At 49.2% G+C, this 12,394-nt stretch overlaps 1 protein-coding gene across 2 annotated transcripts; it reads left to right on the forward strand.

Annotated features, from left to right (window-relative positions):
- The first annotated feature begins 7,740 nt into the window (after positions 1-7,740).
- Positions 7,741-12,004, forward strand: CD320 (CD320 molecule). Of its 2 annotated transcripts, none has more exons than XM_004454676.5 (5): positions 7,741-8,063; positions 10,382-10,507; positions 10,795-11,010; positions 11,266-11,415; positions 11,515-12,004. In XM_004454676.5, exons 1-5 carry the CDS (start codon positions 7,742-7,744, stop codon positions 11,544-11,546), a joined length of 846 nt encoding a protein of 281 aa, XP_004454733.2. In that variant the 5' UTR covers position 7,741; the 3' UTR covers positions 11,547-12,004. The 2 variants fall into 2 exon arrangements, with proteins under 2 accessions (XP_004454733.2, XP_004454732.2); XM_004454675.5 differs by having other exon boundaries at positions 11,538-12,004.
- Positions 12,005-12,394: the final 390 nt, after the last annotated feature.

The following is a 12,394-nucleotide window of genomic DNA, read 5'->3' on the forward strand; positions in this document are numbered from 1 at the left end:
TATTTCATGAACCAAAACTGAGCAGCTGTGAAAAGAGAAAATCCAAGGGCTGCTACCATCCCCTGCCTTGTTCCTGAAAGAGGACGGTGGAGGACACGTGGGTAAGAATGGCATTCACCTCCCCGTTGGCCATGAGTGCTGAGACCAGCTCAGCAATAAGTTTGCACGAAGGGATGGCGATGCAGAACTGAAGAAATAAAAGGACAGAAAGAAAGGTACAAGAGAGAAATGAAAGATGGGACCAGGGGGCTCAACAGCTTCTGGAACTGAGAGCCTCAACCCTCGTTTCCACATAGTATTTATTAGAAATTACAAAGCAGTAGTCATCTATGTTTATTTTCAAGGCTGCTTGTTATTAAAGCTGTAGCACCTGCAATGCTAGGGAACAGGCCATAACAAAGTTCGAATGTCTCCACGTGCAAACAATTTTCGTGCTGACCAGACAGCGTTCTGTCTAGTCAAGGCTGGTGTTCCTAAGCCTACACTTCTTATCTGCGTTATGGAAATGTTTCAACTTCAAGCAAGGTTCCCACATTCAAATTCAAGCTATTTCCCCATATCCCCCCCTTTTTTGTTTTTGCAAAGCAGTGAAGGCAGCTTTGGCAATTTCCTTTTTTTTTTTTTTTTAGGATTTATTTATTTAATTCCGTCCCCTCCCCTGGTTGTCTGTTCTCTGTGTCCATTTGCTGCATCTTGATTCTTTGTCCGCTTCTGTTGTCAGCTGCACGGGAAGTGTGGGCAGCACCATTCCTGGGCAGGCTGCACTTTCCTTCACGCTGAGCGGCTCTCCTTATGGGTGCACTCCTTGCGCGTGGGGCTCCCCTATGCGGGGGACACCCCTGCGTGGCAGGGCACTCCTTGCGCGCATCAGCACTGCGCATGGGCCAGCTCCACACGGGACAAGGAGGCCCGAGGTTTGAACTGCGGACCTCCCATGTGGTAGACGGACGCCCTAACCACTGGGCCAAGTCCGTTTCCCAGATTTGGCAATTTCTTACTCTTCATGTAGTGTGCATCTGAGGACTGAATACTCACAAAACAGACAGGAACAGATAATTAAGGGCCTAGACGACCCTCTCCCCAACTCAATCCATATCAGGGTTCAGGGATCTTAATCCACCCACAATTCCTGTCATAGTTTGTGAGGCAGGAAGCAATTGCAAATGAGCACATTGAATTCTTGTTATTTGGGCTTGTAATTGAGAAATATCTAAGCTTAAATTGTTTTTATGACCATGCAAATGACGTTTCACTGATTTCTAAAGAATATCACTGCTATTATGTACATAAGGTGTCACACAAAAACCAGATACATTTCAATCACATTGTAGGCGTAAGCACATATTTACAGTTTGCAATTCTTCTCCCAAGATCAAAACTGCATTTTATACATAATCTATAACTGCAGATTATACAACAATGAACAATAAGACTTCCAACTAGCAGAGATTTAATGAAGAGATTTTCATTTTTCATGGGCTTAAGATTCCTAACCAGCAAAGGTATATAGGCCAGTACTCGATCAAAAATGACCTCGGTTTTCCCCATTTTGTATAGTTTGAGGCATAGGCAGCAATAGATTATTATTACTTCCCCATTTTGGGCTGTGCGGCACCAGGAACCTTAACTCATAATTTCAATGCCTTCGTTGGTCTCGCTGTTAGCATCTTTACTGGACCTGGTACTACAACTCAGTGGTGAATTTAAACTCAGTCCATTGTTGTGAGGATTCATTTTCTAGTCAGAAAATAGTAGAGTCCCAATGCAGTATCTGTAGCAGTGAAAGCATACCCCCCCAAGAGCAGGAGGGTTCCAATATCACAGTCATTGGAGTGAGCAGGAAGGACACTCATGGTGAAGCCCATGGAGCTGTTGGCGAGTAACAGGCAGCTGGAACTGCTGGGCTAGGCACCACAAGATTTGTTACTCAAGACGTTCACCTTTCTGGTGAAGCCACTCCGCTGCTTCTCAGGTCTCAATGGTATGGCTCTGGATGTTCACGAAGGCATCTGCCTCAACAGTCCTGAGAGAGATGTTAGAGGAGTGGGCAGGGACGTGATAGTTAACTTTCACTGCTGGCAGGCGTCCCAGATGTTCCACATCTCTCTCCACCAGAGGGCGAGTCACAACAGTCCATTGTTTCTGTCGCGTTTTTAGTATTTGCAATCCACCCCTAGATAGGGATGGCAGCCTTCAGAGTGACCAGATACTATTGGGTTTAGTCTTTCACTTTCAGCAGAGCTTCCTATGCTGCACCCAATTACTTTTTTATGATGTACTTTTGGCCCCTTCCCAGAATTGTGACTAAAACCCAAGGGGTACTTGTTTAGAATGCTGCCTTTGCCACAAACCCCACCCAAAGCCAGTATTGGGGCTGGCCACATCCAATTCACAGGCTAACTCAATGTCCACTTTCTTCCTCTTTTAAAATATTTTTTAAAGCAGCCTGCTGGAGGTCCTCCTACTCCCATGAAGGACCTATCCTAATTAACACATACAGTGGTTTTAATATAGGAGCTAAGTGAGGGATGTAAGATTTTTAGTATTCCAACAATATTACAAACTACATTAACATGAGAAAACATTGTACTTTATCAATTACAGCAGAGGGTATAGTTTGTCTTACCCAACCAAATAACATTTAAGAATTTGATAGAGCAGCAGGGACCCTGCAGCCTGTCCCAATTGTTTGCCTATTTTAGGCTCTTTTTTTTTTTTAATTGACTTTGTAATAATTATTTTAGGCTCTTAAGATGCTATTGTCTCTGATGTTTCTTTTAATTCTGAAAAAAGGATTACTGGTTAACGGAATGTCATCTACACAGCCAGATTCTTTGCACCAGGCTAGGGCAAGTGGTTGGTTGGGCTATGTACACAGCCTTGGGGAAGCTCTGCAAAAGTCCATTGTTGACTTTTCTACAGGTAGGAGAATGTAGGCTGTTTTTACTTGCCTAAGGAAATACTAAAGAAAGTCTTAGCAAGTTTTAAAACAAAGTGATAGTGACACAATTGGATATTAATTTCTTGCAACAAACTAGCAATATTTGGGACTGCTGCATACAGCAGTGGTATTACTTTAATTTACGATAAGAGGGTGTTTCTGTGACACATACTATTTTTAATAATAATTAAAACCATGATTAACCACATTGTACTTTTATCTAATATTATGCTGAAACATTGGTAAATTTCCAGGAATTTTATATACTCTTTTAAGTATTCATATGAATTTTTTTTACTCATACAACTTTAATTAACAGAGGGTTAAAGAATCCTTTTAATTTTGTAACACTTTAAACACTTTCCATTCAACTTATAACATATTAAAGGAACAACTATTTTATTTAATTTTTTCAAGGCAAAAGAACAAATCTTTTGCAATAGTTTGAAATAAAAAGATAGTTTTCAGGATTTGACTTTGAGAAAGTAGGTTTGAACATTATGTTCTTTAAAAAGTGATGAGACTTGCTTCTTAAAAAACCAAGAAAACCATAATGTTAAAGTACAAGAAGCTATTTTGATAAAACAGACTTTCTTTGTATATTATTCAGGAGAAAAACTCTTCATAAACTTTTACTGAAACAGACTAATAACTTGAGAAACTTTGAGAAAGAACAAAATTTTAACTTTGCGTCAATATATTATTTGATACTAAAGCTTTTAAAACTTTATAGATAGACCCATCAAATCTTACTCAACATTAACCATAAAAATTCCTTTTCCACGAACCTTCTGCACTTTCAGTATTCATTCAGGTTTTGCCCCACATTTTACTCTTTCTTAATAACCAATCATTGTATTTTAGGACAAAATTATTTTCTGTTTCTTTAATGATAAAAACACATTCTATATACCCTACATACATAAGTTACCAAAATGATTTTGCAAACTATCTCCAAGAGAACTTCTTACAGCATACAATTACCATCAACTCTAAACAAACTTGTTCAAATAATGATTCAGTTTGGTTATATGCAAATATAACTATTTTAAATACCTAGTGGCATGCAATACTAGAAGCAGTGTTTTAGAATGACTTACTGGAATTAGCCATTTAAACACTGTAATTCAAACAATGCTTCCATAAACTTCTTATAATTATTTATAACCATATCGACTATAATGATTTTATTTTAAGACAAATTTCACCTTCACAGAACACATTCCCTTACTTAATGTTACCACAGTACCTTTTACAACTTGCCACATGCATTCAAGTCCTGTCCTGCATATGTTTATTCTGATTTTATGAAAACCAGCCATTTTATTTTAGGACAAAACACACCTTTTTGAACAAACTTATTAAATTTCAGTCAGCACTCCCACAAACTTTTTACCTTCTTTAATATTCATTTAAGTTTTACATCCTTCATTTTTTCCTGTGAAGAAAAATAAACTATTCATTTCAATTTAGGCAAGAACTATTCTTTATGAAGAGACATAGTAATTTTGTTAATCAAGACTTAGAATTTTTATCATTGTAGAGATCTTATTAACATTTAAACTTATGTATTAATATAAGCACTTATTTAATTTCAGGCCATTTGAATAGAGCTCTTTTAGACATTTTTATTTATTAATTTATATCACCATCTGGAGATATCAAAATATACACTGACAATGAACAAACAGACAAACACAAAACAATTACAACACACCAACAGAAATATAAAGTTTACAATTTGACTCATAATTCTTACTTTTCTGGTATAGCTGTTTTTAAATTCTCCATTATTTCACATCTTAGATTTTACTGCTTTTAAGATTTCTTTTGGCATCCATGTTGCCTGTAACATGCAAACTCGTTCATGGAAACACTTTTATTAGTAATCAGCAACCAGTTAGGATAACTTGAGCAGAATAAATGCAGTTAAGCTTTTATTTAGCAATTTAGACAGTTAACACACATTTTTTGGGTTACTACTCTTTAAGACTACGCTAAGACTTGAAGTTCAGGAACATGCTATTGACTCAAAACCAAAAATTCCTTTTAACACCTTGATAAAAATTTTATACTAATTTTATTAATTTGGCTAAATAGACACATCAGAATTAGCATGGAAACAAAACAGAACACTAATGTTGCCATATTTTCCTCCTCTTCCAGAGGTTTAATTTCTATTAGCCCCCACTAGCCCACAGCCACATTATCATGTAGGCAGCGGGGGTTTGTACAGTTGCTGCCAGAATGTTTTCTTTATTTTAGTCAACACTGTAACAGAGAGTTTTCTTACAAAGGTGATTTTACTAATAAGGGTCTTATTTAGCACCCTTGCCTGCACAGGACATTTTATTTGTGACCTAACCTCTCCTTGCACAAGCAGCTCAACATGATTTCTCTCTGTTCAGGCCTTCAAGATGCCCTGTTATAAAGCTGACAACTTTGGCTGAGAATCTTCAGGTATGGGAGGAGGAGGAGGAGTCAGCAGAGGGGAAAGTGGTTTTCTAAAGTCAATTAATGAAGGAGCTGAAGGCAAAACTTTAGATTTAGTATCAAAACAGATTTAGTAATAGTCCAAGTGGGTCAAATTGTAAGAGGAAGCAAAACACCTTGTACATGTAATTTTTAAACTCTTTTTTTCTGCTCTTTCCTAATCTCCTAATTCTAAACTTCCTATTGCTGGGAACTATGAGCCATATTTTACTACAGTCTGTAAGAGTTCTAAAATATGAGACTCACTGGCCTCAGCTCCTCTTGCCTTGAGGAGTTGCTTCAGGAGATAGACATATGGGTGAACTGTCTCTGTTTCCCATCATAACCCTGCTAGAATACCCGAGAGTGTCCTTACTCACCGAGGACTTGGAAGGCCTTCTAAACCACTCGGGGCTCTGTGCCGTGACAACACCTTTAGTTTTGCTCGAAGCGATTCTTCTTCCCCTTGAGTTCCTGTTTGGGCGCCAGTTGCTGAGACCAGATCAGCAAAAGGTTCGCACGAAGAGAAGGTGATGCAGAACTGAAGAAATAAAAGCACAGAAAGACCCAAGAGAGAAATTAAGGATTGGACCAGGGGACTCAACAGCTTCTGGAACTGAGAGCCTCGACCCTCATTTCCACATCATATTTATTAGAAATTACAAAGCAGTAGTCATCTATGTTTATTTTCAAGGTTGCTTGTTATTAAAGCTGCAGCACCTGCACTGCTAGGGAGCAGGCCATAACAAAGTTCAAAAGTCTCCTCACACAAACAGTTTTTGTGCTGACCAGACAGTGTTCCATCTAGTCAAGGCTGGTGTTCCTATGCCCACCCTTCTTATCTGCATTATGGAAACGTTTCAACCTTGAGCCAGGTTCCCACATTCAAATTCAAGCTATTTTCCCACACATGAGGACTAAAGAAACCAGTCACAAAAGGACAAATAGTGTATGGTCCCCCTTCTATGAACTATCTAGAAAACGCAAATTCATCAAGACAAAGTATACCAGAGGTTACCAGGGGCTGGGTGAATGGGGATTTATTGCTGAACGGGTGAGAGTTTTGGTAATGGATGTTGCTGATGGTAGCACGATACTGTAAATGAAAAGTCACTTAGGGAAGCGGACTTGGCCCAATGGACAGGGCATCCGCCTACCATATGGGAGGTCCAGGAATCAAACCCAGAGCCTCCTTTACCTGTGTGGAGCTGGCCCATGCGCAGTGCTGATGCGCACAAGGAGTGCCGTGCCACTCAGGGGTGTTCCCGGTGTAGGGAAGCCCCACGTGCCGTGTAGGGGAGCCCCACGTGCAAGGAGTGCGCCCTATAAGGAGAGCCGCCCAGCGCAAAAGAAAGTGCAGCCTGCCCAGGAATGGCGCTGCATACACGGAGAGCTGACACATTTCAACAAAAAGAAACACAGATACCAGGTGCCACTGATAAAAATAGAAGCGGTCACAGAAGAACACACAGCGAATGGACACAGAGAGCAGACAACTGGGGGGGGCGGTTTGAGGGGAAGGGGAGAGAAACAAATCTTAAAAAAAAGTCACTTAGTTGCACACTTAAAAATGGTTAAAAGGGAAAATTTTATGTTATGTGTTACCACCATTTAAAACTAAATAAATAAGGGAAGTGGACTTGGTCCAGTGGTTAGGCAGTCCGTCCACCGCATGGGAGGTCCGCGGTTCAAACCCCAGGTCTCCTTGACCCGTGTGCAGCTGGCCCATGCGCAGTGCTGATGCGTGCAAGGAGTGCCGTGCCACGCAGGGGTGTCCCCCCTGCATAGGGGAGCCCCACAGACAAGGAGAGTCACCCAGCACAAAAGAAAGTGCAGCCTGCCCAGGAATGGTGCCACACACATGGAGAGCTGACACAACAAGATGACGCAACAACAACAACAACAAAAAGAAACACAGAGTCCTGTGCTGCTGACAACAACAGGGTGGGTCAAAGAATAAGCAGCAAATGGACATAGAGAACAGACAAGGGGGGGGGGGCGGGGTAGGGGAAAAAATAAAACGAAATAAGCTGAAACACTCTGTGACAGGCATTGTGCCAGGCACTAAGTTCGGGTGAGCAATCCAGCAGCCCTGCCCTCCAGGAGTTAATGTTCTCATGGGGAATCTGACAATAAACCCAAATAAGTAAAATAAATAGTGTGTGGGTGCAGAATGAAGACGCAGGAGGGGACGGGAAGTACCTAAAATAGTGAAATTAGGAAGGGATTTGTTGAGACAGTGATATTCCCGACAGTGTGGGTGTGGAACGTTAAACATTGTAAGCAGACAACCAATTGTTTCCCATTCCCCAAAGGATCTATCTTCAAATGGGCAAGATCCCTTTTCCAGACCTCGTCACTGGGAAAAAGCGAAGAAGCTCAAATCCTGGGGCTCCTCGGATTCGGACATTTACGGCCCGCCCAGCCGCAGGCCCCGCCCCCGCCCTGCGCACGCGCAGTCCAGGACGGCGTGCACGGAGGTCAAAGCCGCCCGGTGAGCAGCCCGAGGGCGGCGCGGGGAACAGCAGGATGGCACGGGGAGGAGCGCGGCGGACCGCGACCCTGGCCCTGGCGCTGCGGCTGCTGCTGGGCCTCGGGCTGGGGCCAGAGGCCGCCCCGAGCTCGACCCGGCCGTCCCACCCGGCCCCAGGTGAGCGAGCCCCACGGAACCCGGCCAGTCCGCGGCCCACGTCCCGCCCCCGCGCGCTGGCGGCGCCTCACGGTTGGCTGCGCCGCCTGTCCGTCCGGGACACTTCCCCCCCCCCCCCCCCCACGTGTCTCTGGACTCGGCGGCTTGCGCGCTTCGGGAACCCCGCGCACCTGTCGACCTGAGCTGCCGCACCGGCCCTGCTTAGCACTCCCCACTGGTCCAGCTTTGTCGCGCCCGCTGTCACCTCCAAGCCGCCCTTCGGCCCAGCGAGGTCGGGACCCGCCCTCGAAGCGCGCAGGGCGGGTCCCCGGGCGGCCCCATCCAAACCCCTGTGCCCTGACCGAGGCCATGTGGCTGGTTTCCTCGACCGCCATCTCCCCCCTCCCGACTCAGTTTCTTCGCCCCGGTCCTTAGAGAACGGAAGGTCTCACCCTTCCTGTGAGCCCGGACTCTCGTGGGCACTTTCACCCTGGCCCAGGTGACATCGGTGGTTGGGGGACGTGTCCTGCCTGAGTCCCAGGGCCCCCGGCCATTCTCCCCTTCCTGGCAGTTGGGAAGATTAGAGGGGTGCTATAGATGTCCCTGACTTTAAGCTGAGCGCCCAGATTCACACCACTTTCCCATTTTAAGCACATCTGGTCTCCCGTGCCACCCAAAAGTCCGTGCTTTTTTTAGACTATTGTTTCTGCTTCCTTCACAAAGACAGACTCCCATTAACTGTGTACCCATAAGCTGTCCCCACTCCTCAGGACACCCTGAGGTAGGGATACCTAGCACGCCCCTTTTACGAATGAGAAACTGAGGCTGGGAGGTGGAGTTTCTGATTTGTCAACTGCTGTCTGACCCACCACCCCATGAGACTGCACAGAGGGCCGTTCAGGCCTGCCGGCCAGCAGGACAAACCCAAAGGGTCAAGGTCTGGGATGTCTGTGTTTGTGCAGGAAGCCAGACCCCAGTGGGCTGGGAAGGAAGTAGGCTCCTGGTGGTGTAAGGGTTTTCCGGGCTGCACAAAGCTCAGGAACTGTGTGGCCCGGGGAGGGGCTGGCTGTGGGGGCAGGAAGCTCAGGGTTGGGGTCTGAGGGAGGCAGGAAACCAGGGAGAGGCAGTGGAGGGTCTTTGGCACCTTCCTGATGCCCCAGGAGGGAGCCCACACAAGGCCACACTCCCTCCTGCTGGGCCAGGTTCCAGGCTGCCCTGGCCCTCTCCACATCCTTATTCCCCTTAGGCTTTGGGCTCTGCCCAAGACTGGCTGCCCTGAACCCCCGAAGGCCCAGATCTCCCCCAGTCAGCCTCGACCTCCACAGCCTTGTGTCAGCTACCGCTCTGGGTGTGGGGTCCAGGGTTACAGTCCCTGTCCACTGAGTGTCCAGCCCACAGGCACAGGCATTCCCAGTTTCATGACCATGGTTATTGAAGTGGGAGGGGGAGCTTCACAGGCCTCAGAGGGGCAGGCACCTCTCCCACGGAGTGAACTGAGATGTGAGGACTGAGGGGAATTCACGAGGGAAGGGTGTTCTGGGCCATGGGACGGCACGGGCAAAGGCCCTGGGGTGGGGCTGGACCAGGCCTCTTAGAGGAGCAGAAAGGAGGCCAAGGAGAGGAAGCTGGGTGGCAGAGGACAAGTGTGGGAGGAGAGGAGGTGGGGAGGTGGGCGCCAGGGGAGGCCTTGCTGCTGCACGGAGGAGGTGGGATTTGGTTTGTAGAGGTCGGGGAGGCAGGGACTGGTTTTGAGCCCAGGGGGGGTGAGGGTGGGGTGATGGAATGATGGGCTCTGAGGGTCTCTGGGTCTGTGTGGAGATGGGGTTGGGGACACGTCTGGGCCAGGGAAACTTGGTCAGGTGCTGCAGGAATTTTAGGACATGAGTTGACAGGGCTTGATGACCGAGAGGGTCCTCCACCAGGGGCCTCAGTTTCCCCCTTGATGATAGGTGGGATAAAATAGGCCCTGCTGGGCTTGACCTAAGGCAGATTTGGAGATGGGACCTGGGAAGGGCCCTTCCTGCAATTATTTTCAGGACACAGCTTGGAGAGTGGCCCACGGGGAGACCACTGGCCTATGGAGAACCTCTGGATCAGTTGGGCCTGGGTTTGAACTCCGACTCAGCCACCTACTCAGTGGCTTTTGGCCTTTCTTCTCTAGTACCCCCCATCAAGGCCCTTGGTGAGGCTGTGAACTGCGCGGCTCCCAGCTGCACACTCAGCAGCTGTTCAGCTCTGCCCTGGGTCCTGGTGGCCTCCTGAGTAGGGGCAGCTGGTGATCACTGTGTCCTCCTGAGCAGAGTGCCCTGACTCCCAGGCCTTACTGCTGCCTCTTGCAGGCCCCAGTGCAGGCTCGTGCCCACCCTCCAATTTCCAGTGCCGCACCAGTGGCCTCTGTGTGCCCCTCCCCTGGCGCTGCGACAGTGACCTGGACTGCCCAGATGGCAGCGATGAGGACGAGTGCGGTGAGTGCCATGCCCCGGGTCAGGGCTAGCAGGGAGGGACGGGCCTGAGGATGCGGGAGCTGGTCGCTTTGGGGTCGGGGCTTGCGTTACAAGTGGGCCACTGGGAGGCCTGGTGCCTGTGGAAGGGCTATGGCTTGTAGCCAGGTGGTTCTTTGGAAGCTGGGGCTAACAAGCAGGGGGCGGGGCCTTCAGGAACACAGGGCTTCTGGGGGCAATGCCTTGGGGAGTCCTGGCCCTCTCGCGTGGGCGTTTGGGACCTGACTGACCCTGGACCTCCAACCATCCAGGGATCGAGCCGTGTGTCCAGGAGGGGCAGTGCCCGCCCCCCACCAGTAGCCCCTGTTCCTGCGACAGCGATGGTGAATGCCCGGGCCGCATCTGCAGCCCCCAGCCATGCCCGGAAGGGCAGCTGCGCTGCAGGCTGGACGGTGCCTGCATCCCGCACACGTGGCACTGCGACGGCCACCCGGACTGCAGCGACGGCAGCGACGAGCAAGGCTGTGGTACGTGCCCCGTATCTTGGCTTGGGGGCGCAGGGTGGAGGGCGACTGGGGCAGGGGTGCGGAGGGGTTGCCTGGTTTATAGACACAGACATGCGCCTAGAGGCAGCAAGACATTACTCGGGGTGGTACTTCTCATACCCTCCAGAGGGTCTGGGATGGGGGTGAGCTCTGAGGGTCCCCGGGCCTGAGTGCATCCCCATCCCTGGCCGGCCTCAGTGCCCTTTCCTCAGCTGCTGATATGTGAGCTTATTGCAGGAACCCCCAAGGTCCTCCAGGGAGGGGTCACTGTGTGGACCCCTGTGACCCAGGAGAATGTCAGGCGTCTCGGGAATGCCACAACTCCCTCTGTCGGTGACAAGGACTCAGTCCAGTCCGGAAGCATCTATGGGGTTATGGCAGCAGCTGGTAAGACCAACAGGCCCTCCTGCCCTGGGGACAGGGTGGAGACAGGCTGCAGACCCCCGCTCCCACATGCTGGGAGCCAACCTCTCACCCCCTCCTCAGTCTGTCTGTCTGTTGCCCTGCAGTGGTGCTGAGTGCAGGCCTGGCTGCTGCCACCCTCCTGGTGCTGTGCCGCCTCCGCTCCCTGGGGTGCCTGTCCCAGCCGAAGCTGCCAGCTGCCGTGAAGGAGTCGCTGCTGCTGTTGGAGCGGAAGTCCTCCCAGGTCTAGGACGGGGGCCCTCGCCATTGGTGGGGGGAGTGGCGAGAGAGTGCCCCCAGGTGGCTGCGGGCTCACCAGCCCCCAGAGACTTCGGGACGCTTCTGGTGCTGTAGCAGCTTGACCCTGAACTCATGCCAGTGTGGCCCTGGAGCCTGGGGGGTCCCCAGATGTCTGTCCTGGATGTGAGGAGACTGGATGGGGAAACACACCACAGCTGGGAGAGAGGGACGGCCCCATGGGCTACATGTAGACACTCCTGCTGCCCACCGCCTCCCGTGTGTCTGCGGGTGGCAATGGCAATTAAAGGCGTTCACAGCTCCTGCTTGCCTCGGAGCCTGGGTCTCCTTCCATCTGAACAGCTTTGTGTCTCGGCTGCAGCCCCTAGCCCCTCTGCTGTGGGTGACCCAGAGCAGAGAGGGGGCCTCTGGGACCCTGTCCTGGGTACCTCCTCGGCTGCTCTGCCTCTTGTGTTCTGCAACCCAGAGCAGAGATTGGCGGGTCCAGGGTGGTCTGCATTGCCAGAAGGGTTCTGCGAAGGGGAGGCAGAGCTGGGGCAGTGCTCCCCCCTCTCGCGGTGTCTGGTCTGGAGAGACTCCACCCCCACCCTGCCATCGTGGCATCTTTCTCTGCGAGATGGAAGCTGGGTGTCCACGGGTTGATCTCAGCTCTACCCTGCCTGCCTTGTGACCAGGCTCTTCTCTGATCCTCCGTCTCCTCATCTAT

Source organism: Dasypus novemcinctus, chromosome 19 (genome assembly GCF_030445035.2).
Source record: "Dasypus novemcinctus isolate mDasNov1 chromosome 19, mDasNov1.1.hap2, whole genome shotgun sequence".
NCBI lineage: Eukaryota > Metazoa > Chordata > Mammalia > Cingulata > Dasypodidae > Dasypus > Dasypus novemcinctus.

Excerpts from the sequence above, each read along its gene's own strand:
- CD320 (XM_004454675.5), top strand. The coding sequence starts at position 7,742 with ATGGGCAAGATCCCTTTTCCAGACCTCGTCACTGGGAAAAAGCGAAGA. Across the intron at positions 8,064-10,381 it reads GCCGTCCCACCCGGCCCCAG|GCCCCAGTGCAGGCTCGTGC; the intron begins GTGAGCGAGCCC and ends TGCCTCTTGCAG. Across the intron at positions 11,416-11,537 it reads TGGGGTTATGGCAGCAGCTG|TGGTGCTGAGTGCAGGCCTG; the intron begins GTAAGACCAACA and ends GTTGCCCTGCAG.